The following is a 27,571-nucleotide window of genomic DNA, read 5'->3' on the forward strand; positions in this document are numbered from 1 at the left end:
CATGCTTGGCCACTGTAACTAACGGAAGCGGGGCAGAGCCTGAAGAACAGTCACCTTAGGGAACAGGAAGAGATGCCAACATCAGAAAAACTAGACATCAGTACCCGGGGGATCTGGGAGAACATGTGAACACCGTCACCAAAGACCTGAGGAGATCAGCATGTTACGTGGGGAAGATTAACAGTGCAAAATGCCACATGGGCGCACATACTTTCTCATATGTGCATTATATTAAGTCATATACAGATTGGGAATATTCGTGGATTTGTTTTTTAGTGGTAGAAAAGAGTTAAATTAATTATAATATGGGGCCAGGGTTAACTGTGTCTTTAATGTTAAGCCTCTGAAGGCACACAAAGAGTACAGCACGGCACAGCTGGCCACCGCTTGGGACTCCAGCTATTCAGGAAGTAGAGAAGCCTCACAAATTAAGGCCAACGTGCCAACTTAGCAGACCCTGTCTAAAACTAATTTTTAAAAATGATTTATTTATTTATTATGTACACAGTTCTCTGCCTGCACGTACACCTGGAAGCCAGAAGAGGGCATCATATCACATTATAGATGGTTGTGAGCCACCATGTGGTTGCTGGGAATTGGAAGAGCAGGCGGAGCTCTTAACCTCGGAGCCATCTCTCCAGGCCCGAAAAATAATTTTTAAAGAATAATTTTATAGTGTTTGCCCAACACGGAATATTTTAGCCAAACCCTGAAGACTGCAAAATAAGTAAGTAAACAAATAAATAAAGGAAAAGAAATAAAGTGATGGGACTAGGTACCTAAGTGGAGACACTATGGGGGGGTGGGAGGAGTGGGGGTTCTAACAGCTTTTTTCCCACTAAAAGAAGACTGTTTTAAGTGCAAATGGATCTTCTGACAAGCCTCAACAACGCAGTTTAAGCTCAAAGCAGTGCCAATATTTGGATATATAAATAAATGCATTTCATTCATGAACGAAACTAACATACTGCTTTGCTGGAGACAAACCAGGACATAAGCGAAACAAGACCCTAAGTGCCTAGCCTGGGAGGGATGCTGCACGCGTTTAATCCCAGCACTCAGGAGGCAGAGACAGGCATGCGGTTCGAGGCCAGCCTTGTCTACTACAAAACAAACTGCAGGACTGCCAAGGCTACAGAGTAAGTAAGGAAAGAAAGAAAGAAAAAGAAAGAAAGAAAGAGAGATAAAGTGATGGATGGGACTAGGTACCTAGGTGTAGAAACTGGGGGGCGGGCGATTGTAACAGCTTTACGTTTTGTTTTTTTCCACTAAAAGGCAACTGTCTAGAAAAACAAATACAAGAAAAAAAAAAAAAAAAAAACCCAAAATGACCATAAAAGAGTCGAAAGCTTTTCATCCACCACCCACCCACCCCCGGGTCCAACGGCAGCCCATGCAGACAAGACGGGTTCCTCAGGCAACCAGAAACTTCCCTCGTCTGGGGAAGCACCTTCACGCCCGTTATCCAAGCAAACCCTGCACACCGTGGCCTAAAGAAGGCGGCCGATGCACCGTCCTCTCGGGACGATGGCTCGGAGGTCCCCACCACCGTAGACCACCCGAGCGCGGACGGAGAGCCAGCTCGGGCCGACCCCCGGGCGGCGCGCGGAGAACCCACCGAAGAACCGGCTGCGCGGCCCCGCTGCCCGGCCGCTTGAGCCTGCTCCCGGTCAGACCCAGCCCGACTCTACGCTCCCGCCCAGCACCCCAAGCGCCCTACGGCCGACAGTAACGACGGAGCGTGCTCACCCGCCCCGGCCGTCACCACCCTCACCGCAGCCTGGGAGACGCGCGGCGTCCCACGCCGCCTCCGGAGACCTGCGCCTTCCCACAAGGCCCCGCGCGCCGCTCGCGCGTGCGCAGAAGATTCGGCTCCCGCCCGCAACACGGAAAGACTGATGCTTTAACCTGCTTCCTTTACAACCACCAAAGTGCACCCGCCCCATCCCCGCCCCCCAAAGCAATTAGGCCTTTGACTTCCCTCTATTGTTTCCTGATAGCAGCCTTGCCCTTTTCTAACGAGATGTCTGTGGCCTCTGTAGGAGGATCCCAGGAGAAAATTACTTTTGAGAACTGTCTCCCGCTGTTTTCCCTCTAAGTCTTGCCTGTGACTGTTTGTCTTCTCGTATTTTTTGCTAGTAACCTTTTTTCCTTTTCTAAGAGTGTCTGTGGATCACAGGCGTGTGTCCCTCTTTAGATAGACCCTGTCTTATCTAAAAGGAAGACTTTGAAACCTGTTACACCTGCTTGCTCCTGCATTATTTGTGAGTGAACTTTTCCTGCTGTAACGACTCTAAAACTGTACGATAGAGGCAGAGGCAAGTGGATCTGAGTTTGAGGCCAGCCTGGTCTACAAAGGGAGTCCAAGACAGCCTCCAGGACTACAAGAGAAACTCGGCTCAAAAAACTTTTAAAATTTAAAAAAAAAAAGTACAATAAAAAAAGGGTTTCTTTTCCTTTCTTTCTTTCTTTCTTTCTTTCTTTCTTTCTTTCTTTCTTTCTTTCTTTCTTCTCTGTGTAGCCCTGGCTGTCCTAGACTCTCATTGTAGACCAGGCTGGCCTCGAACTTAAAGCTATCCACCTGCCTCAGCCTCCCAAATGCTGCGATTACAGGTGTGTGCCACCACGCCTGGTTAACAAGCATAATTCTTAAAGTACACGAATACAAACCAATTTTTCAAGTTGAATCAACTTTTAAAGCTCATGTTAAGATCAGTTAGATATTCACAATTTTTTGTTTGTTTGTTTGTTTTTGTTTTTCGAGACAGGGTTTTTCTGTGTCCTAGACTCACTTTGTAGACCAGGCTGACCTCGAACTCTGGCCTGCCTCTGCCTCCGCCTCCTGAGTGCTGGGATTAAAGGCATGTGCTACCACGCCCAGCGATATTCACCAATTTCACTGAACTTTTGAGTGACCCAAAGAGGTAGAGTTGAGTGTGAGACCCACACATGCTGATCTGAATCTTTTTTTTTTTTTTTTTTTTTTTTTTTGACTGAACATGAGTCTTTATTGGCCCCGGCTATTTGAGGGGGATGAAGCGGGAGGAGTGGGTGGCCCCGATACCAGGCTGTGCTTCACCGGCTTGTAGGTGATGAAGAACTCGCCCAGGTAGTGGCCGGTCATCTCTGGTTTGTTTGACCTAATCAATCTGTGATCCAACCTCAGCATCAGCCATTTTCTAAGCAGCGATGCCATCAAGCTGAGAACCACTAACCTAGGCTCTAGGTTTTCCCTTGTTGGGGGAATGGGCTAATGTATTTTGATGCTATTACTGCTTGCTGTCTCCGTGACCCACCTTTTGATTACTAAAAAGCCATCCCACCTGGGCAGGGCAGAGGAGATAGGTGGGGCTTAGAGAGAAAGAGGAATCCTGGGACGAAGAAGAGAGACCACCATGAGGAGGAAGGAGAGATACCTGAAGGGAAGAAAGGAAGGCCTCCATGGGTTAGATGGAGGAGAAGCATGTGGCTGGTGTGGATGGGGATTCGGCCCAGATGAAGAACATGAGCAAGTGTATGGGATTATGGATGGGAGGTAACTTGATAGAAGTTATTGGAAACAGATGACATGGGATTGAGGCAGGGATCCCATACCTGCCCCACTATGGGAAGTAGTTTAGAGGGTTAATGTCTGCCCTGCCCCAGGTTAACTAAGGCTATTTTAAAATATAGCAAGTGTCTGTGTCTTAATTGATTGCTAGCCGGGCTTACAGATAATTTAAAAACACTGTTCCTTCACAAGGCCATATCATTAGAATCTTACTGTGTGACTGTTGTGTTTTAAATTCATTTAAAAGTAAAGATCAGAGCCGAGCATGGTGGCACATGCCTTTATTAATCCCAGCACTCAAGAGGCAGAGGCAGTCTGATCACTGTGAGTTCAAGGTCAGCCTGGTCTACAAAGTTAGTCCAGGACAGCCAGGGCTGTTACACAGAGAAAGCCTGTCTCTAAAAACCAAAAGAGGAAGGGGAGAAGGAGGAGGAGGAATAGATCGGAGGCTGGAGAGATGGCTTCATGATAGCACTTGGGAGGCAAAGGCAGGCGGATCGCTGTGAGTTCAAGGCCAGCCTGGTCTATAAAGTGAGTCTAGGACGTCCAAAGCCACACAGAGAAACCTTGTCTCGAAAAACAAACAAAGGAAACAAAACAAAAAGAATTCTGTTCCCTCTTGCAGAGGACTTGAGTTTCCAGCACCCACATGGCAGCTCATAGCTGTAACTCCAATTCCAGAGGATCTGATACCCTCTTCTGGCCTCTGTCAGCATCAGGCATACATGTGGTGTACATAAATACATTCAGGCAAACACTTTTATACACAAAAGTAAATGTTTATGAAAATAAAACAGCATTAAAGATTTTGGTGGTGGTATCATGTTCAATAAAAGTAGATAAACTGGCTTTTAGCAAACTGTAACCAGGGTTGGCCTTGGACTCAAAATTCTCCTGCCTCTTCAGTAAAACACCACAAACAGCAAGAGCCATTACAGTGAAAACTAACTTAAAAAAAAACTTAGTGTATCTGGATGATAGGGTGTGCCTTTCATCTTAGTGTTGAGGAGGCAGAAGCAGGTTGATCTCTGTGAGTCCAAGATTTACAAAGCAAGTGCAGGTCAACGAGAGCCATGTGGTGATACCCAGTATAAAAATAAAAATAAACAGAGCTGGAGAGGTGGGTTATTAATTAAGAGCACTAGCTGTGGGTTAGAGAGAGATGGCTGAATGATTAAGAGTGTTATCTGTTCTTCTAGAGGTCCTGAGTTCAAATCCCAGCAACCACATGGTGGCTCACGACCATCTATCATGTGATCTGATGCATACTGTATACATAATAAATAAATCTTAAAAAAAAAAAAAACTTAAAAAAAGAGCATTGGCTGTTCTTCTGGGGACCCTGATTTTATTTCCAGATGTGGCTCACAACTGCATGTGACTCTGATACTCAGAGAACTGACATTCTGGGACACGACAGTGTACAGACATACATGCAAGCAAAGCACTCATACACATAAAATAAAATCTTAAATATTCTTTAAATTAAAAAATAAAAATTTAAAAGAATCTCTTTTTAAAGATGTATTTATTATGTGTATACTCTGCACGTACACCTGCAGGCCAGAAGAGGGCACCAGATCTCATTAGAGATGGTTGTGAGCCACCAATGTGGTTGCTGGGAATTGAACTCAGGACCTCTTGAAGAGCAGTCACCGCTCTTAAGCTCTGAGCCATCTCTCTAGCCCTAAAAAGAATCTTATATGTTTACATTAGCCATGAATCTATTTTAAATAGATGTCGATATTCTTAGGAAAGCAACTACGGAGTTGATTGAGAAGGCAGACAGCAGAGCCAACCAATAAAGCTCTACAGCACCTATGGGTGGTGACTCTCCACCCCCGCCATGGGTGTGCTGAGTACAATCAGAGGGAGAGACATTCATTGTAACCGAGTGATCTCCATGGTCACTGCTTCCTCATGATAACCTTCTCCACTGTGTGCGCAGACATGACCAACATCTGTTGACAGTTGTCCTTAAACAGGCTTCTATAAAAAACAGGCAAACCATGTCTGTCTATAATTTTTTTCTGTAAATAAACTCTAGTCATCTCAATTGAATTTATTGTTCATCTCTAAACAGCTCCTCTTCTCAAAGAAATAGTCTATGTGGTTTAGGTGTTGAAATTGTAATGGTCAGTGGAAATAATCAGATATGTATTAGTGCAAAAACAAAATGCTGCCATGACTATTTCAAATGCTATTAACCTCATGTCCCAATTACTGAGCTCTTTCAAACAGTTCAATGTGGCAGGATTCTGACAACTATTGTGAGTCTCAAGAAAGGGCTTCTTAATTAAGTAACTTCTTTGTTTGCTGGGTTGACTTGTTGGTTGATATATATATATATAGTTGTTTGTTTTTCAGACAGAGTCTCACTAAGTAGCCTAGGTTTGCCTAATCTGTAAACAAACAAGTTTTTTGTGTTTTGTTTTGTTTTGTTTTTCAAGACAGTGTCTCTCTGTTAGCCTTGGCTGTCCTGGACTCACTTTGTAGACCAGGCTGGTCTTGAACTCACACGGATCCACCTGCCTCTGCCTCCTGAGTGCTGGGATTAAAGGCGTGCACCACCACGCCCGGCTCTCTCTTATTCTTAAAAGACTTTTCTTTTTTCTTTTTTTGGCTTTTTGAGACAGGATTTCTCCATGTAGCCCTGGCTATCCTAGACTCACTTTGTAGACCAGGCTGGTCTTGAACTCACAGAGATCCACCTGCCTCTGCCTCCCAAGTGTTGGTATTACAGGCCTGCATGAACCATGCTTGGCTGTATTTATTTTTCAATATGTCTGTGTGAATGTGTGCATTTTTACATGTGTGAGTGCCTGGTGCCTGTGGGGGACAGAAGACGATGTCAGACCCTCGGAACTCGAGTTATAAGCAGTTGTAAACACCAGGTGTGGATACTGGGTACTGAACCCAGGTCTTCTGCAAGAGCAGCAAATGTTCCTAACTGCTGAACCAACTCTCCAACCCTGCTCTTCTCTCCTACATAAGACCAAATATAAATAATCCAGGGCTGGTATGACAGCAGGTGTCAGATACAGGACCAGAGTTCTGTTCCCAGCACACACACCCACACTGAGCAACTCACAACCATCCAACTTGGACACAAGTGGCATTCATTCACACAGAAACAGACACACACACACACACACACACACAAATAAATAAATAAAAATAATACCTATCTTTGTTTTAATCCCTTCCGAATGAGACATTGTATATAAAAGGACTGTTTAGCATAGCCTGAGCCAGGCTAAGATCTTAACAAAGGTTACTCTGCCCCTGTAGTAACTTCACCCCTGCCTCCTGCAAAGCCCAAGTGTAGACCCTAGGATCCTTAGCTTCTTTGTGTCTCTCTGCCTCCCAGTCATCCACCAAGGAGACCTTTAAAGAGACAGACCAGTAAGTATGAGAGTTTGAGGGACCAGTGGGAGGCAGTTAATATGAGGAAGGTGAATTGCCTCTCCTAGAGCAAAGTAAAATCTGTTCAAGTCAGACAAATTGGGACAATAAACACGGGCTGGAGAGATGGCTCGGCAGTCAGGAGCACTTGCTGCTCTTGAAGATGACCTGGGTTTAGTTTTCAGGCCCCGGATGGGTATGGAGCGCACAACCACCTGTAACTCCCGTTCCAAGTGATCCGACGCCATCCTCTGGCCTGCATAGAAGTGTAATGACACACACCTTTAATCCCCAGCACTAGGGAGACAGCGGCTGGCAGATGTCTATGAATTCAAGGCCAACCTGGTCTACATAGTCAGTTCCAGGATAGCCAGGGCTATCCAGACACCCTGTCTGGGAAAAAAAAAAAAGCTGAGAGGAACGATATGTTATTTTTACATTGCTAATTTCACACTGGTAATTAGTAGCTTCCTTGTGTTACTGTTAAAGAGACTGATCTAAATAAGTAACTTGTCCATGTGGTCAGACCCTGGCTAGACTCACAGCAACCCGACTTCAGTATCCACACCTCAACCGCCAAACCAGCTAAGCCTTCTCTTGCCCACTGAACCAGGAACACTCCCGAAGAGGGCAGGACAAAGCCCTGCTTTATCCATCGAGGTGCTGTGCCTCACAGAGGTCAGTTTTGCCTGACATCTTCCTCAAATCGTGGCCTAAATAGTCTGAGCAGTCTCTCAAGCATCCCCTCTCCCTTCCATTTGGTCAACCTCTGCAGCCACAGAAGCTATTTCCACGCACCCTTCTGTTCCTTGTGTGTGTGTGTGTGTGTGTGTGTGTGTGTGTGTGTGTGTGTGTGTGTGTATGTGTGTGTGCCACAGTCTCCATCGTCACAAGGCGTGCGTGGTGTCCTTCATTCGTGCTACAGGTGCACTGGGAAGAATTCTTTCTTCTTGTGGGTGATAGAGATTTGCTGAACTTCACAGACTTCATCCTGTAAGCCCTGTAAGCCGGGCTCCAGGGACCCCCAGTCCTGCTCCAGGGAGGAGGCCAGGAGACTGCCAGTCAAGGCCAACATACACAAGGATGAGACACATGTCAGTTTCTTTGTTTGTTTGTTTGGTTTTGGTTTTTTACTTGTTTTGTTTGTTTATTTTGCTTTTTGTTTGGTTCTCTTGTCATCTTGGCTGTCCTCGACTCACTTTGTAAGCCAGGGTGGCCTCGAACTCACAATGATCAGCCTGCCTCTGCTTCTGGAGTGCTGGGATTAAAGGAGTGCACCATCACGCCCAGCTCAGTTTTTTTTTTTTTAAGCAATTTATTTACTTTCTTGTGTGTGTGTGTGTGTGTGTGTGTGTGTGTGTGTGTGTGTGTGTGTGTGCATTAGTATGAATGTGTCAGATCCCTTGGCATTGGAGTTACAGACAAGTGTGAGCTGCCATGTGGCTGCTGGGAATTGAACCCAGATCCCTTGGAAGAGCAGACAGTGCACTTAACCACTGATCCATCTCTCTAGTCCCCACATGTCAGGTTTTTATCCAGTGGCTTTAATTGGAAACTTGATGCCTCTAAGCTGTGGTGTAAGCCTGGCTCTGTGGGGCCACATCTGGCTCCTGAGCATCAGGGGGGGAATTAAATATGTCACTGGGGTTGAAATAGGAACCCCAGGGCCCCTCTTCTCCCAGCCTAGAATGTTTCAAATTATGGCAGCTGGATAAACATTAATATGATTGTCAGTGACACCGAGCTATAGATTCTTTTATTCTTTTGATGTTCAATCTTCTTATGAGGGGAATTCTTTCAGAACAAAACAAAACACAGTGTGGGATCAAAACACATGGCTGTAGCTGCACTAAACATCTGTAAGCGGGAAACTTCTAGAAGCAGGAGCTGAGTTGGGCCACACAGACACTCAGGACTGAGGAATCCACCTGCTCTAGCCTCAACCCATGACTCTGCCCTGTCACAGGTTTGATTCTCTAAGATTCATCTGCTTGGTTCTAAAGGGCCCAACACAAGGCTGAGACGCAGTTGCAGAGCTGGGTGCAGCGACAGCCTGAATTTCTACTTCCTGTTCTTCCTCCCTTCACAGCCATAGTACGGTCAGTGTCACCCCCTCCCCAAGCCCCAAGGAGGAAAAGGGAACCCCCCTCCCCTTCACATTAGAGGTGAGAGGCGAAGGACTTCACACACTTGCTCATGGCCCCACTGTACTTTAGAGCTCTTGAGTATTCTGTCTTCTCTAGACAGAGAGAGCTCCATTTCTTTGTTTATGTTACCAAAATACAGGAAGACAAAGTTTGGCTGATTCCTGCATTTTCTAATTATATCTTTTCTTGTTTTTCTCCCATGTGGGTATTTCTAGGTTTTTGGATTCCTTTCATAGTACTGGTCTTTGGGGTTCCTCTGAGGCTCCTCCATTCCTCCCTCTCCTCCTCAGTACAGAGAAAATAGCACCTCGGTTCTGCCTGGCCCTCTGCCCTCATACCCCATCTGGGTGCAAGCCCTACTGGGTAGAAGACACCACATAGGCTGTGGCGATGAACTTCCTGCCATTTCCGTAGGTGGTCTTATCCCAGGTGTAGGTCTGGATGGCCAAAGGATAGCCACCCAGGCTTAAGCGGCACCTGTCGGGGAAGATCAGGAATCAAATCAGCGGAGATCACAACTTCATCCACCCCTGTCTGTAGAAGAATACTAATTCACAACACGGCTGCTCTGGCAAGAGATCACATCCAAAGACCTTCTATGTCTGTGTGATCTGGCTGGAATACAAGCACGCCTTTAATCCAGGAGACAGAGGCAAGCAGATCTGAGTTCAAGGCCAGCCTGGTATAGAACAACTATCAGGTAAAGAAAAGCTTAGATCCAGGCATGGTGGTACATGCCTTTAATACCAAATAAAGGTAAGATTAGTTTGTAGAAGGAAGCACCCATGTGTGAAAGTGATGTCTAACTGGTGGGAAAAGGTGATGAATCAGAGAAGATTTGACAGACTAGGATTTGCCCAACTCTCAGGGGAAGAGATAGGAAAGGGAAGCTACTTAAGAAGCAGTTTTTATCAGAGGGATGGATTGCGGGGGGGGGGGGGGGGGGGGGTGGATATCAGGTGAAGATGGAACAAACCAGAAAATGAGAAGCTAGAAGATTAGAGCAGATTGCTGGAGTTAGTGTGAAGCCAAGCAGAGCAATTCAGAGGGCAAGTGAGAAGTCAGATTAAACAAGTCAGCTGGGAGAGGACTTTGAGCCAGAACATCTGAGTTGAACCAGTCAGCCCAGAGCTCAGAAAGAACAAGCAAGGGCGAGCTTATTAAGCCTCAGAGGCTAAAACATTCTAGGCCTAGGTTAGCAGAAGGAGGCAGTAAGCCTCCCACACAACAATTGAGCCAGGAGAGTAAAAGTGCCTTTTACACCTGTTCCAGATGGGAGAGACGTAGTCATCACAAGCAGAAGGGCTCCAGTCTCCCAGACAGAGGCACCTGCACTCCAAAGTCTCTGCTCCAACTCCCTGTGCTCAGCGAGCTTTCCAACCCTGGACCTTACTGTCCCGTCTGCCTAGGGGACAATGCTCCTCACCCTCCCCAGAGAAATACCCTGAATGCCCCAAGCCAAATGCTTCAGAAATTCAGTGTTTGCTTCCTGCTTCGGAAGTAATAGGACCAGAGCAAGGCGCTGTGGCACATGTCTGTGAATCCAGCACTTGAGAGGCTGCGCGGGCAAGAGGATCTGTAATCCCAGGAAGGGAGATGGTTCTGCCAGTCCAATCTACTCTTGAAGCTAAGAACAACGGACTCTCCAACCACCCCAGCCACTGAGCGGCAGGCTCAAGTTCCTCTGATGCTATCCTGGACGACACTAGTCGGAGACTCCCCTACTGCCCTAGTCCCTTGGTCACCCCAATACTCACTTTTTGCCTGGCCTGGTGATGAAGCACAGAGAGTAGAGGGCAAACTCGAACTCGGGGCTGCTGCCAATGAAAGCCGAGCCGACTTCCTTGTAGTAGCCGTCCCAGTTGAACTGCATCGCTAGGACGTCGGGGTAGGAATTCCACTGCAGAGGAAAGGACAGCAACGGTCATGTGATTGAACCAGGCACCAACAGTCAGCTAGTGTTTATGGGGGTAGGGGGGTGGGGCGTGGTCCGTGATGAGCCTTCTGGAGACACTGGCTTCTTTAAACAGACAGAAGGGACAGTCTACTGTGCAAAGTGCTCGAGTCCCACTCGGACCCACTGTCTGAAGCTACCGGTGGAAGGAAGTCAAAGTAACAGCCACGTGATCGACCCAGAGTGCAGGGACACAGCTGTTCCCTGTGGCCCTCCAGATGTCCCCCAAATCATTTCCTGGTGTAGGGCAGCAGAAGTTCCTAATGAAACACGTGGAGTTTAGCTCAGCCAGGCTAAACATTCCAGCCACTCTCTAAGGGGTAGATGTATGCCTTTGTTCTCTGGTCTAGGTCTAAGCACTGGCCCTTGGCCTTGGCCTCCCACCCGGATGGGATGCCCTCTGTCTCCTGTCCCTGGCAGGAGGCTTCATGTGAGGACCAGAGTGAAAAGCAAGTCTTGAGTGCTTGGAAGCCAGAGGGAGGGCAGGAGGTTTGGGCAGCAGCCAAGCTCCTGCAGCCCAGGTACTCACAGGCCCGTCATAGTTGTGACTGTAATAGTCAAGCAGACCCTCTTTCTCCTGCAGGTAGAAGCGGATCCAGTTATGGAAGCCAACCACCTTGCCCTTTTTCACTTCGCCTGTAACAAAGAGTCCAAGGTGGGTGGTCTGGGCTCCCTTCCCATCCTCTCCCCTCTAGTCCTCTCTCTGCCACTCCATGCCAAGCCTGTCCCCCATCTCCAGGCTCTGACTTCTAGAATATTCTGCTGCTTACTTAGCCCCTTGCCTGACACTCTCATCTGCTTGCCTTCTCTTTCTTGGCACAAGACCCTTGAGAGACTCCTTCCTCCTAGACAATCCACCGCTGTGGCGTACTCCTCTTGACTGTTTCCACAGGATCAAGCCAGGCTCATGGGAACCGTAAGGGATGAAGGGACACAACAGCTTCTATAGGAAGCCCGTAGCCAATCGATAGCAGCAGACACCTGCTCAGAGGCACACATGCCAGCAAACACGTGCTCGTACTAAGTGGTACCCTGAGAGCTCCAAGACTGGTTATTCTTCCCCTGTGGGTATACTAGAGCTGCCATCACCCCTCAGCATTCCTCAGATGCCTGGCAGTTAGTTCCTCTCTGCAGGTGGTTTGGCTCCTGTTAACCAATGCTCAGGACTGTCCAGCCCCTAAGCAGAACCATTCTCCTTCAGCTTTGTCCCTCCCACTCTTCTCAGCCAAGCAGAGTGAGACTACCTGAGAAGACATGTTCAAAGCCACTCGAGTCCCCTTCTTCGTGGCCCCTTGAATAGAGCCCAAACCACATGTTCTCCAAATCGTCCACGAACTCTTGTTCAGAGCTGTAGCGGTCTGTGGAGAGAAAAGCAAAGGACTATTCGGAGGAGGAAGTGGATCAGGTCCTGGGAAGCAAGGAAGGTACCTGGTCCAGCACCTCAGGAAAGATGGGGGTTCAACAAATGCCACCAGATGTTTAGTCTACATGGTCAATGGGCTGAGGAATTCACACACACACAGAGAGAGACAGACAGACAGACACGCACTCACGCACACACAGAGAGAGAGACCCACACAGAGACATACACAAACACACATGCATACGCACTCACGCACACTCACAGGCATGCACAGAGAGAGAGAGAGACAGACAGACAGAGACACACATGCACGTGCACTCACGCACACACAGACACAAAGAGAGACACACATAGAGACACACAGAGACATACACAAACACACATGCATATGCACTCACAGGCACACACACACACACACACACACTAACTACTTCTGGTCTTGGGGCATGAGAACTGATGGATTATAGTGATATTTTTGAGATGAGAAGACCTAGGGAGGAGCAGGTCTCCGGGAACAGTGAGTTCTCACTACAGCATTATGTAAATAAGAGACAGCCAAGTGGAGTTGTTGAAGAGGCCACCGGGGAGGGTCAGAGCTGAAGTTTTAAATCAGGAACTTCCAAAACAGATACCAGGAATATTCTCTCCTTTCAAGGACTTAAAGCCCTGCTTGAAAACAAGTATGAAGTAACAGAGCGGCTTCACAGACCTAACACTTACCCTTATTAGTACTTGCTGGGGTCCCCCTTGATGCTCTGCAAGGATCAGGCTTGAGAGACTGACCTCGCTGATAAGACTAGAGAGGTAACAAAAGGAATCGGGCAGGCGCTCGCCCTGCCATGTGCTGCTAAAACCACACCCGCTGTTGCTACCAACCACGTAATTTACATTGCCTAGAGGTTTGGTTAACTCACATCCCGGGTCTAGGAAATCAAACATCGAGTGCGGTAGGTGGGAAGGGCCAGGCAGAGCAGGTGTACTAAAGCGAGGCAGAGTCAGTAATAAAGTAATAAAGTACTCTTGATAACCCATGAATCCGCAGCTGAGTCACCTCTGGGCATCATCAACACACAGCACTAGGGATTGTTTGTTTGTGGGGAGGGGGGAGTCCGAGGGAGGGTTTCTCTGTAGTCCTGGCTGGCCTGGAACTCACTCTGTATACTAGGCTGGCCTGGAACTCACAGAGATCCACCTGCCTCCACCTCCTGAGTGCTGGGATTAAAGTTATGTGCCACCACCACCCGGCTGAGATTATGTTTCTAATATGTAAAAATTGGGAGCCCCTTTTAACTATACCATCAGAATCACAACCAGTGGTGGCAGAACCAAGAGGCAAACCAAGTCCGTCTGGCTGAGTTATTTTAGGCCATGCCCTAATCTCTCAAACTCTGAAACGATGCTGGCATGAGCCATTGGAGCCTCTGTACCCTACGTAGCAGGATAGTGGGATCTGGAGTGAGAGAGAGGAGTTGGGGTGCTGTGAAGCCTGCTCTGTGAGTTGGAAGGCTGTTTCTAGCTCTTTGCTCACTTAGATCTTCCAGCCTGACCAGACTTCTGTTTCTTTTGCTGAAAAATTAGGGTTTAGCCTGTGGGTCATGACACCTTTGGCAAACCATTATGTCCAAAAATATTTACATTATGATTCATAACAGTAGCAAAATTATAGTTATGATGTAGCAACAAAAATAACTTTGTGGTAGGGGGGGTCACCACAGCATGAGGAACTGTATAAAAGGGTCACAGCGTTAGGAAGGTTGAGATCCACTGACATGCCTGTCTCACAAGTGTTTACCAGAGAGCAGGCACCAGGGGGCACCACAGGATTGTGTATCTCAGAAACAGAGCTGTTAACTCTACTGTTGTCTAAGGTTACTGACTGAAAGTAACAGGTTTGCCTGGACACAGTCCCCAGGGCCAGCAAGGGAGACCCATACAAATCCACCTCCAAGACAGAGTCCAGCTCGCCAGAGTTGAGGAAAGGAATCTGGAGGAAACTAACAAACAGAACCCAGAGCCAAGAAGCCCCGAAGCCAAAACCTTTTTTGGTCTGATTTGCGTGGATCTGTATCTGGAGTGGTCCAGCCAGACCACTTCCTAATAGAGTGTGCGCCCCGAGCCTCTGCTGGATCTCCGTTGCCGTCCAGGAGGCATCGGGAACAACACTTACCCAAAGTACAGCTTCTGACGTGACTTGGGGGAGGGGGGGTTGTCCCTGAGGTGGCTGGAAAGGGCGCAGAGTGGGAATAGAGCTGGGAATGGGGGGGTCCTCACTCCCTTCATAAGGCAGGGAACTCACAAGATAATTCAAAGGATGGGATGGCGCGAGCAAGCTGGAAGGCTGTTTAGCTGCTGCGTGGGTCTCCCATCACTGTAGCTTTCTTCTGGCTATTCCTAGCCTCCATGCCAGTGCTGCCTGCTTCATTACCAGCTCTACACACACACACACACACACAAACACACACACACACACACACACCTCACCCCCACAGCTTTGTGCAACAGGGAAAGCTCACTCACTCTGGTGATGGAGAAAGCCATAGAGCTCCTTCATGACGGCTGTCTTCATGACCTCCCTGAGGAAGATACCCTGCTCCTCCAGCTGCTGCGCACTGAAGTGCTCCCCGTGCCCGGTGGCCCGTTGGTAGTTGTTGAGTAGGTTGATGAAGGCTGCGTAAGTAGGCTTGGAGAACAGCTTCTCGTTGACGTAAGTGAAGAGCCTGGGGCAAGTGGAGGGAGAGCCATTAAAAGGCCTGAGTATGCAGCTGAAACGCTCCCAACATCTTCCAGACGTGCCAGGAGCACCGCGTAGAGATGGGTTCAGGAGCAAAGGGCAACCTGAGGTGGGTTGAGGTTTTTTTGTTTGCTTGGTTTGGTGGTGTGTGTGTGGGGGGGGGGGGGTAGTTGTTATTTTTGGTTTGGTTTAGTTTGGTTTTTCTTTTTTTTAATATTTAATTTTAATGTGCCTTAGTATGAGTGTGTCAGATCTTGGAGTTACAGACAGTTGTGAGCTGCCATGTGGGTGCTGGGAATTGAACCTGGGTCCTTTGGAAGAGCAGGCAGTTCTCTTAACCACTGAGCCATCTCTCCAGCCCCTAGTTTGGTATTTCGAGATGGAGTTTCTCTGTGTAGCCTTGGCTGTCCTGGAAGTCGCTCTGTAGACCAGGCTGGCCTCGAACTCCCACTTGCCTCTACCGCCTCAGTGCTGAGATTAAAGGCAGGAGCCACAAGCATGCTTACTAAGATGCTTTTGAAGGCCAACTATGAGGTCTGTTTTTCTCCTACCTCACCTCTCTCAGAAGGCCAGCCACAGAAACCTTCTGGCTATACACCCACCTAACCTCAAGGTGATTTCTTTGTGTCTGGACATCAATTGCCCCCCCACACTCTCCCTTTCAGCCTTGACTTGAGGAGCAAAAGTCTGAGGCATCAGAGGAAGTGAGGATGGACGAGGGTGAGGGGTCGGAAGGAATGAACAGCACTCACGGCTCCGGGCATCGGTCTACTTGGTTTCCTGTCTCTGACGGGGAGACGCGGTTTTGACTGTTGAGGACAATGTCTTCCTTCTGAGCTTTATTGGTATCTACCCTGTAGATCACCTCAGAAATACTCTGAAGTTCCTCCGTGGTTATGGCGTCACTGCTGTGCGAGAAGCCCTCTAAGAGGAATTGGGACAGGGATGGTCTGAGAGCTAGGGGGAGGTGGGTGCCAACTGTCTGAAGATCAATCGCTTCTCCCTCTTGGTCCCTTCTGGAAACTTGCTCTGGTGGGAGGGAACACCACCCAATACTTGGTAGTTACAGGACAAGACGGTAAAAGACCCTTGAGGTCAGCACATGCCGATCTCATGCTCTTTTGCCCTAAGAAGGGTCATAGAGTGAGGCAGGCACGAGAATCCCCCGGAGGGCTTCTGGAAGGGCCAGCCCAGCCCAGAGTTTCTGAGCAGCAGGTCTGGGCCCCAGACCTAGGGGTTTGTCATCTCTCCTAAGGATTCCCAGATGCTGCTAATGCTGCTGGTCCAAGGACCACACTGGGAGAACTCCAGAGAGTTCCCTCATGTCTGGGGCTATGCTGACAGAGCAGGACTCACCACGGTCTCCACACAGGCTGTCAAAATCCTCACAACAGTCCCCAAACTCTTGGCAGCGGTCATTGCAATGGCAAGGGTGGTGCTTGTCGTAGGCTTCCCGGCAGCGGCCCTGGCAGGAACTTGGTGCAGAATACAGGTCTAAGAGGACAGAGGAGGTGTGTGTGTGTGTGTGTCCTGAGTCCCTGGCAACCCTGTAGAGGATATGTTAGGAACCTAAAGACCAGCCCTTCTACCCACACCCCTAGTTGGGCTCCTTGCTAAAGGTCTCCTGGAAAAAAAAAACAAAAACAAAACCCCACAACAAACAAGCTCCGTTCCTTGCACACCCTGCCTCCAGGAAGTCCTCCGCTTTCTGATGCTGGACTCTTTTCTCTGACTTGTTGTTTTCCTAGTCTTCCCACTCTAAAAATAAAGTCTCTTCCCTTCCCCTCCCCAGGCCTCAGATGTTTTCCTGGCCGCCCCTCCCCTTCGCTCCTTGGATCCACCAGTGTCTCCCTTGGGCAGATCCAGCCTCATTTTTCTGGCTTAGGCCTGGGTCCTTGCCTCTGCTGTAGCACCCTCTCAACCCTGTCACCCCCCGGGCATCCCATCTGGGCCTCAGGCTTACGGCTGGCTGGGATCGCATCCTTCGGATCCAAGAATGCCTTTGGCTCGGGGGGACCTTCATCAGCTGTAACATAGGAAAGTCAAGTCACCAACCCTCCTGGGATTTCCCTCAAGCTTTCACCCTGGCTCTGGCTCTGGCTCTGGCCTCCAAGCCTCGAGGTACGTGGACAAATTCCTGACACTGAAGGCCGAGGACTGAAAATGTAAGGCTTCCCAAGGTCAGATTGTGGAAAATTTAGGGAAATTTAGGTGACAAATGTTCTACCATTCTGGGGTTTGGTGCCCACTGTCCTCAAAAGACCTAAAAAGAAAAAGTAAGTAAAAAGAGGAGGAAGAGGCGGTGGCGTCCCTTCTAGATGGAAAGCCAATTTGAGTTACCGCAGATGAATAGAGCATTTTAGCATTCTCCAAATGACAAGGCTCTCAGCTCAGAACATCCTGTTCCTATTAAGAGAGTCGAGGGGGGACCCACCTCTCCCTGGGGGGCTGGGCAGGTGTTAAATATTGTTGAAGCACTGTTAAAATATGTTCAAAATCACGGTTGATGGTATAGTTCTTTCTGTAAGCACTCCTTCTGTTGTTTTCCTGTAAACGAGTGGGAGATGGGGCAGTTTGACCCCCTAACTGGCAGCCACTGGCCTCTCTTGCTGCCTTTGATGCTTCAGAACAGCTAGCCATACTAGCCATAGTAGCCATGCTAGCCATAGTAGCTGAGTGTGAGCTCTAGTGCATGGCGGAAACTGCCTGATGGTGGCAGTGCTTACCCCAGGCCCTGAAGCCACAGTCCGGGGCCACAGCCATTTCAAAGAGTTGGCACCACACTCTGTGCAAGCACAAGCTTCTGAGAACTCTGGCTGACTCTACAACAATTTCCACCAAGCCAGTGGTACAGCATTTCCCCTGCTGGCCTGACCCAGGTTAACTGTTGGGTCACAGCCTCTTATGGGGTAGGGGGCGATAGAACTGAATGTGGGGTCAAGAAGAGCTTGCCAACAGTAAAATGTTTCTAAACAGGCAATGGCCAAAAGTGAAAGCCCCAACTCAAACATGTAAATGAGTCTGAGGTGTTTCCGGCAGGATTCAATCACGTGTTGTGTGACCTCAAGTGCGTTCTGGTTCTGAACATACAACATGCACCACATATGTTGTCACGTCACCCAAGGCCCACACATCTGTTCTGGCCCAGGACCGCAGAACGGCCCAGGCTGGCTTTGAATTCACTGTGTATCTGAGGATAGCCTTGAACTCCAAGATCTACTGCTTTGACTTCCCTAGTGCTGGGGGTTGCAGGCGTGCACCACTGTACTCAGCTATAGTAGTAAGTGTTGGGTGTGTATAGGTGTCATATACAGCTATGTGCTACACAAAAGTCACATAAAAGTCTCTCAGGCATAAAGGAGTCCCAAGCAGAAGAAGTTTGAGAAGCTCTGGTTCAATGGAAGAAGAATGGCTGGAGCTCTCTCAAGGGGACGATGCCACGGCTGGAGGAAACAGGAAGTTCTACCTGCATGAGAAGGTTTGCTGTGACTGGTGCCAAGACCTCTTCCCCTCTAACCACGACATGCACTGTGTGGGAGACACCCACCATGCGCCCATTAAACCTAATACAATGCCTCTCCTGAGCACTTTCCCTTGCACTTTTAGGAGAGTGGGCTCAGCTGAACCCAAATCAAAAGGCAGCAACCGGGCTAGAAAAATTAAGAAGGCCACCGCAGCAGCAAGAAGACCAGCAAGCTGTGTGTGTGTGTGGGGGGGGGGGGGCTGCCGAAGGGAGCATGGAAAATGTGCTGCCTTTAAGACACGTATGGTGGTGGCATATGCCTTTAATCTCAGCACTCAGGAGGCAGAGGCAGGTGGATCATTGTGAGTTCAAGGCCAGCCTGGTCTACAAAACAAGACCAGGACAGCCAAGGCTACACCGAGAAACCCTGTCTCAAAAAAATCAAAAAAAGAAAGAAAGAAAAAAAAAAAAGACAGGCATTAGCTCTGGGAAGGAGGGAGCTCAAGGCCCATTGTAGATCCTGAGACGTGTGGCCACTCCCTTGATTAGATTATTAACACGTGGCCACCTCTCCTGTTGGGTCAAAGAACTGTGCATAAGGTATGTGACCTTCTCATTGGTTAGGCCTGCATGTGCTCAGAATTACCAGTGTCAATAAAAATGGCCTCAGTTCCAATCCAGTCCCTACTCCAAGTCTCATAAAAGATCACCAATCAGGCAATATGGCGGTACCCTTGATCCTTGGAGCCACTCCCACTTTCTTTCTAGAGTGTTTCTTACTTTCCCCTAACGAATCCACATTAATTTACTTTGCTGGCTCCTTATCACCTTTTCCTTACCCTGTTTAGATGTGAAACAATAAACCCCCAAAACCATGAAGCCACCAGCTAGAGGCGGCTTTGGGAGCCATTGCTTGTTCTGTCACACTCGAGGGATTCACTCCACCTTGACAAGTGGCAGAAGCAGCAATAACAGCAAAAGGAGAGACGGCAGTTGCTCCTTGAGTGGTGGAATCCTTGATGGAGGCCAAAGCAAACTGCAGTGCCAGCTTCAGTGAAGAGCTGAGGAAAGTCTGACTTCCTAGACTCATACAAAAGCTGTGGGGTCCTGGGGCTCCAGGACCCCGCAAAAGCTATAACAGTTATGAATAAAAGTCCTATACCAGAGGCCTGCCCAAGAGCCTTTTCTTTTGTTTCTTTAAAAATTTTCTAGACAGGATTTCTCTTGTAGTCCTGGCTGTCCTAGACTTGCTTTGCAGACCAGGCTGGCCTCCAACTCAGAGATCTGCCTGCCTCTGCGCTCCAAGTGCTAGGATTAAAGGCATGTGCCACCTTGGCAGGCTCGAGCTTTTACACTTGTAGAATAAAAGTCCTGTACCAGAGGCCTACGCAAGCGCTGTATCCTAGAAAGTACCTCCAGCTGCCCCTTCCACCTGCTGCTGCCTCACTCGCTCACTGCTATCAAGTACTGAGGCACAAGAAGCTGCCAGGGGACAGCACACGTGACGCTCCTGTAAACTCATGACTTCTTCCCAGGTAGAAGAAAAGGAAACCAGCGACAGAAGCCTTGACTCCGGGCAGAAGGAGATGGGGTCGGAATGGGAAAGAAAGGAAACAATATTTCCAGGGATCCGCACTCCTCCCTTGTCACGTGGTGGAGTACCCAGGAAGAAAGGGCAGCATTTCAGTGATTCTGAGTCTGTTGGTGAGTTTGCTGGGTAGCACTGCACCGTCACTATCAGGGCCACAAGTCAAGCTAGTCACCCAGATGAGACACATCCAGCTGCTTAGTGCCAGGTTGTGGCGTTGGAAATCTGCAGGCTTCTTAGCTGCAGTCTGTGCTGCATAGGCTTTGGTGAGCTGAGACTTTCAACAAGCTCAAAGTATTTTCCATGGTTGGGGGGTTGGGGGGGGGGAAGCTCTGATCTGCAAATCAGAAGCTGAGGGCTGAAAAGGCTCTCCTTCTGGCTTTGTCTCTATCTTCGAAGGCTAGCATGATGGCTCAAGGTGAACAGATCTTCCTGCGCCTGCCCAGCCAGAGCCCAGGCACGGCAGGAAAAGCTGGGCTCTGAATCTGCCAGGGAGCTCCAGGCTTGACTATTATTAGATCAGGCTAGTAGATATATAGGTGCATTTTGTGTAACCTGAAGAAAGTTTCCTTTGAGTGGAAACAAACTTGGGAGCACACGGCATGGTCAACAGATGACAAGTTGAGCAAATTAAGAAGAAGGCATTCCACCAGGCAGTGGCGACACTTTTAGTCCTAGCACTTGGGAGGCAGGGGAAGGTGGATCTCTGAGTTAGAGGCTAGCCTGGTCTACAGAGTGAGTTCTGGGACAACCAGGGCTACACAGAGAAACCATGTCCCAAAAAACAAACAGAAAAGAAGGAGGCAGAGGAAGAAAAGGGAGGGGGTGAGGGGGGGGTGAGCATCCCTTCCTCTTAGCAGACATGGATCTTCACCAGTGCTCACACCGCAGGAGAAGGAAGCACGCTGGATTTTGCTCTAGCTTGGCAGCTCAGCCAGGTGGCCTTACTCAGCACACAGCCCGTGTAACCACATGTGACAGTCCTGTCCCCCCAGACTGTGCTTTGCATCACCTGGCATCATACTTTCCAAACTGGGAGTCGGGCGCACGGTTTGACAAGGAACCCAGAAAGATTTCACGTCACTGCGGCAGGTGATCATTCTAGCAGGGAGTCTAAACAAGGAGTCTATTCAAACATGAATTTCAAGGTCTGGAGAGATGATGGCTCAGCAGTTAAGAGCAGCTGCACCTGCAGAGGAAGTCGGGTTCCCAGCACTCAGGTCAGGTGGCTTACAAGCCAATAACTCCAGTTCCAGGGGAGCCAACACCTTTTTCTGGCCGTCTTAGACACACACACACACACACACACACACACACACACACACACACACAAAATATTTAAGAGATGATTTGTCAAGAAGTATTCACTTAGCTGGGCCTGGGCATAAAAGCCTGTAATCCTAGCTACTTGGCAGGCTGCAGCAGCAGGAGAGTCACAAATTCAAGGCTAGTTTGTGCTACATAGTGAGTTCAAGGCTGACCTTGGAAACTTAGTTATTTCCTGTCTCAAAATCAATAGTAGAAAATAAGCTGACAGGGCTGGAGAGGTGGCTCAGAGGTTAAGAGCACTGCCTGCTCTTCCAAAGGTCCTGAGTTCAATTCCCAGCAACCACATGGTGGCTCACAATTATGTAGAATGTGATCTGATGCCCTCTTCTGGTCTGCAGGTGTACATGCAGGCAGAACACCGTATACTTAATAATAAATAAACCTTTTTAAAAAGAAAGAGAAAAGAAGCCAGCTCAGTGGAAGAGTACCTTCCTCGTGTATCTGAGACCCGTGGTTCAATTCCCAATATAGAGAGGGAAATGCATTTGAATCTGTGCCAGGAGAGAAATAAATGACCTTTTGGGGAAGGGCATGTCTTGTTGTTGTTGCTTTGAGACAGATTCTCACCATGTAGGCCCTGGCTGTCCAGCTCACACCTGCCTTGCTTCTGCCTCCCAAAGTGCTGGGATTGAAAGGTGTCGTGGGGAAAGTAGTTTAAAGCATGGCGGTGCTATAACGTCACAGAGGCTAAGCCATCTTCCCGTTTCATGCAGGTTGTGAGTGCTGCCTCCCACTTACGTGTGTCTTTTCCAGCGTGACTAATAGTGAAAAAAAGCAAATACACCTAAGAATAATGTTGTTCTCTCTTTTTTGGAATAAGGTACTTAAACTTTCAACTTAAGAACTTTCTAGAAGACCTGAGACTAGTGATAACTAAATCCCAGACCCCTCATCCCTGCCCTCCACATCCTCTTCCTGGGTCCTAGAGCCCTCTCCTCAGTCTCCAGTCTTGCTCTGGACTTCGGGGCACCAGTCCAGACTTGCCCACATCCTGGCCTGTTGTGTCTCCTGACCCTTTATCCCACAAGGTGTCTCACCAGCGCACAGATGTTCATAGTCGGGACAGCAGTCATCATGATGGGGGCACCGACGATCGCACTGGCAGGCAGCGTCCCGGTTAAACTTCTCATCACAGCGAGATGCGCAAGACTCCAGGTTTCCTGTGGCAGTTAAGACCAGCACAAGTCAGCACTTCAGGGATCCCATGCTTTTCCTAAATTGCCCCTGCAAGGAGGGGTCAGGGAGGGATAGCCGAGGCCATTGCTGCCTGCAGGGCAAGCATGCTTACAGCCTCCCAACTCAACATAGGCCTCCCTACTCTTAACCTGCCCAGCATGACCCAGACTCAGGCCAACCAGGGGCTCACACTCAGGTGCCTGTTTGAGGGGACCCGCGACAGAAATAAGCAAAGAAGTAGTGCGTGAGCGATAAGAAGAGATTGTCACAAACTCAACAGCCATGGCCTGACTGGAGTCCACAGCCACAGTGGATGTAGCCAGAGCCTCCAGATTGTCAAAAGAAACCTTCGTTTGGGGTGGAAATTTTTCAGATTTTAAACTCCCAAGAGGCCGAAGACAGAGGTCAGTGTCCTGGACAAGGCTCGTTGGCGTGCCCTGTAGATGAAGGACAGCCACTGCTGCTGCCTCCTGCCTCCTGCCACTCCCCTAGGCCACCCCTCACTCTACCCCCTGTCCCCTTTCTGTTCTTTGTTCCCCCCTCCTTCACCCTGTCTCTGCATCCTATTCCCCCATGTCACATCTTTGCTTAGTCCAGCCTCTGGAATGCATTCTGTGCTTGGGTGGGGAATGAGGCTGGTGTGGGTGAGAACTGGGCTTTGGGACAGGATTCTGTTACACAACCGCAGACCACATCCCTTGCTCCAGACAAACCATCTACAGAAGCAAGCTTTTGGTCACAGAGGGCATATGACCAGACTTTTGTTTTGGTTTGGTTTTTTTGTTTCGGTTTGTTTTGGTTTTTCAAGACAGGGTTTCTCTGTGTAGCCCTCGCTGTCCTGGACTCGCTTTGTAGACCAGGCTGGCCTCGAGCTCAGACATCCACCCACCTCTTCCTCCTGGGTGCTGGGCTGAAGCTGTGTGCCACCACACCCGGCAATGACCAGAACGTTTGCAAAGAACGCTATAAACACGCTGCCACTCCAAGAGGAAGCAGGCCTGTTATGCCCACCACAGCAAATGCTGGGCACAAGGTGAGGAGATGATTCCTTCCATTCTTGACTTAGGGGTGTGGGTGGCTCCTGAGGCCTGGGTGTCAAGAACACTGGGCTGAGGGGGCAGGGTTTAGGACTCCGCAAGATGTCAGAGTTGGAATCAGAAGCCAGGTGCATGTTTGTAATGTCATGTCCCACATGTTGTGGGACAGAAGCCTGAGCTGCATCAGATTCTGTCTCAATAGAAGAAAAGAAAACAACAATAATGCCCCCCCCCAAAAAAAAACTCCAAAACAACAACAAGAAAAAACAGCTCCAAGAATCGGACTAGAATGAGCGTGTAGACTGGCCCAACGAAGAAACACAAACCTGGCTTAGACCAGGGCTGGGCTTGCCCTTGAACTTAGAGCTACAGCAAGGAGCACTAAATTCATTAATAAAGCAATACTTTTGAGGCCAGGCAGCGGTGGTGCACGCCTTTAATCCCAGCACTCAAGAGACAGAGGCAGGCTGATCTCTGTTAGTTCGAGGCCAGTCTAGACCAAAGAGCGAGTCCAGGACAGGCAAGACTATGCAGAAAAACCCTGTCTCGAAAAAACAAACAAACAAAGAACCAAGCAAAAAGCGATACTTTTGTGTTGATATTTGGGTAAGGACTGGAATAAGATTAAACTTGACATTTAGGGCTGGGCATGTACCAGGACTAGAAAGGGAGAAACAATCTGTTTTGCTTCAGGTTAGACTTGGAGTTGGGATTCTACTAAGCCTCACAGGGGTACACAGCAGAGCAGGCTGAATTCTGATACCCAGTGGCCTGGGTTGAAATTCTGGATACCAGGCCCTCCAGCTGTGTGGCCCTGTGTCTCCTTTTCTGTGAAAATAGGACAAAATTTGAGTCTATCTCATAGAATAAATATAAGAAGCAAATGAGTTGGCAAAGGGTTTCCTGTGGTGTATGACACAGAATAGAGCCATTTCGGTATTTGTTATGTAAATAAACAATGGCAACATTCCACAGCCCATATCAGAGGTGGCAAATGACCAGGCAATCATCCCTGGTCAGGGCACCTGCCCACAAACGACACCGCCTGACTCCCTCCCCCAGTTCCTCTGGGCCATGCTGTGAACTGGGCTGTTATCACATGTGTGTCGGGATGGTTTATCATCTGACATCAGAGAAGTGTCAGGTCAAGTTTAAGCCAGGTCCTGAGGCCGTTGCATACTGTGTGCAGGGCCTCCAACATATTCAAGAAGACAAGGCATCTCTCCAGTGGATTGTCCCTAAAGGAGGCCAAGCCCAAGGCCACTTTTTCATCCAAGCACACTGGGAACCCTTCATGAATCTTAAGTCATCTCGATTGGCACCTAAACGCTAAGGTCTTAAGAAAAAGTGTTCAAGGCAAAAGGAACACTGGGTCAGCTGCTTGCCCCGCCGGCCTGGCAGAACACCCAGAGTCCCAAGGGAGGGAGTGCAAGTGAGGGCCTTGCTTTTAATGGGCCACCAAGGCAAAGTCCAGAAGATGGAATTCACCGTGTTCTGGGGCTGGCAGGAGTTGAGAAGGACAAGTAAATAGCTAGCTGGCTGTGAACTTCAGGAGAGCTCTCTCTCCCACCGGCCCATGCTGTGTGGATTTGTCATCTCTGCCTCAGAGCTTTGTCCCCAGTCAGAACTGACGCCAACAGATCTCAACATGCCTCTGGGAATTTGCTTTGCTTCAAGGTAACCTTGGGTTATGGGGGTGGCAGGTGGGAGTAGAAGGGATTTTTCCTTACGTGAACTTCACTGTGCTGTCCTGGGGGACACTAGATGACTCCTCATTATGACTCTAGGTCCCCACCCAGTGCCTCCCTTTGTCACAAAACTTTCATAGAAGCCTCACTCACCAATCTAGGGCCCACCTCACTAGTCCAGCAGCTTGTGTCCCTCACCCTACTGCCTCTGTTCTAATTCTCCTCTGCTTTTCTTCATTTTGTCTTCCCTCCCCACCCCAGGCTCTCTTCTCCCTTGTGGAAAGCTACATCTCTCTGAATCCTCTCAAACCTTAGCATGCTACAGCCGTCACACCCTTTCCCCCCTCTGGCCGTCAAGAAAGGCTTGGTACCAAACCTGGATGGACACAGGATTCTTCTATGTCAGCCCTCATGCCCTTTCACAACTGAAGGCATCCCCACATGTTTGTCTCTCAGGGAAACCCAGATGTTATTTCCATGGAAACCTAGTGAACCAAAACTCTTCATCTCCCAGATCAGCCTCCTGCCTCTGTTCGTGTGGAACAGCCAAGTCTTTGGAAGAAGATGCCTGGCTTATGGACCATCGCCTGTGTGGGGCCATGACTCCTGGTGTGGCTCGTACTTTGGTATCCAAGTCTGAAGATGCTGGATGCTCACTCTGGCCTTCTGGTGTCTCTTTATCCTTGCTTCCAATCCATCTCACAGCAGAAGCCAACCAACACTCTCTCCCCTAGTAGCCCAGAGCCGCTGCACCTCTGAAACCAGTATGGCCGTGCCCTCAGAAAACTCCTCCAAGACCAGACGTCTCTGATTGCAATCCTGTCCCGGGGCTGGCATAGCGCAAGCCCTCTGACTGACCTTCTACACCAGCTAGTCCCACAAGGCCCCCTTCATCCTCCAATGAGCAGACTTGACCCAAGATCTCATGCCTACCCGTTCCTTTCCTCCTCTTCCATCCCAGATCCAGGACCCAGGCAGAGCTGTGTCCTCAAAGAGATGCGTGTAGTGGTGAGAACTGTGGCAACAGCTCTTTTCCTCCACACCTTTTCTATCTGGTAATCCCACTGGGGTCTCCCTATACACACCCTGATGGGATACTAAAAGTCAGTTCCTCCTAGAAATATTTCTGCTTCAACCCTGACAGTTTCCAACGGGCTGAGCCCTTACTTGGTCTGCTTGCTTTAACTTAACAGATCCTTTCACCAGTCTGAAGTAAGAATATCCCGGGAGGGTGGGACTGCAGGAGCTCTGACTCTCCTTGGGCAGAGGAGGAATCTGCTCACACCCTTCAGCTCAGCCCCCCACCCCACCCAGTGATCACCAATTAACACAGCAGCAGCAGCTTTTTGCACAGGAAAGTCTTCCTATCCTCTTCCAGCACGTGCCTCCTTCCCACACTACCTGCAAGCACAGAGAAGCGCATGCTTTCTCTACTATTTAGCTCCCCTAACCTGAGACAAAAACCCATTCCTCTAACCATTCATGTAGTCCCCTAGAAAATAGGCCACACCAGCAGACGGGGCTCAACCTCTGAGTCTCAGGCTTTGGTTTCCTCCTGAGCCCACGAATCCCCTAAAGTCCACCTATCACCAGGCAGTTGAGGAGGGAGTGACCAAGGGCAGCCAGGTAACCACAATGCAGCAGCCAACTTCCTTCCCTTTTATACCATGCAGTGGCCCAAGTACGGAATCTGGCTTTTCTAGTGATTCCCTAAGACTTCAGCTCGGCAACTCACTCACATCACTAGCCAGCGTCATAGACTGATCCTGTAGCCTGAAGCAAGGACAGGCCAAAGTGGTCCACTGGGTTATGACAGCATTTACTCTCTGTCAGATACCCCAGCCCTCTGTCCTTTAGGCAACCCACACTACTCCCATGTCCACCGGAGAATGACTTACCAGCCCAGGCCAGGCCACAGAGGATGACCACTATAAGAGGGACACAGGCCTTCATGATGCCAGCTGCAGCAGAAATGGCCGTTGGACTTTCCACTACAATCCAGGTGGGTGTCACAGGGCGCAGATGAGCCGTATTCCCCAGGCAGATCCTTTTAAAGACATCGGGACTTGTGGATCTGGTGTGTCTAGATCCTTCCAGGAAGGAAAGGGGGGAAGGGATGGATCACAGATGGAGAGGAGGT

At 49.1% G+C, this 27,571-nt stretch overlaps 1 protein-coding gene across 1 annotated transcript; it reads right to left on the reverse strand.

The window, feature by feature from the left end:
• Positions 1–9,458: 9,458 nt before the first annotated feature.
• Positions 9,459–27,544, reverse strand: Endou (endonuclease, poly(U) specific). Its single transcript, XM_051160299.1, has 10 exons — positions 27,330–27,544; positions 22,568–22,690; positions 17,114–17,176; positions 16,507–16,644; positions 15,903–16,074; positions 14,937–15,136; positions 12,301–12,414; positions 11,586–11,692; positions 10,860–11,002; positions 9,459–9,579 (listed from the first exon to the last, which is right to left on the reverse strand). The coding sequence occupies exons 1-10, from the start codon at positions 27,382–27,384 to the stop codon at positions 9,459–9,461; spliced, it is 1,236 nt and encodes a 411-aa protein (XP_051016256.1). The 5' UTR covers positions 27,385–27,544.
• Positions 27,545–27,571: the final 27 nt, after the last annotated feature.

Source organism: Acomys russatus, chromosome 17, assembly GCF_903995435.1.
Source record: "Acomys russatus chromosome 17, mAcoRus1.1, whole genome shotgun sequence".
NCBI classification, from domain to species: domain Eukaryota; kingdom Metazoa; phylum Chordata; class Mammalia; order Rodentia; family Muridae; genus Acomys; species Acomys russatus.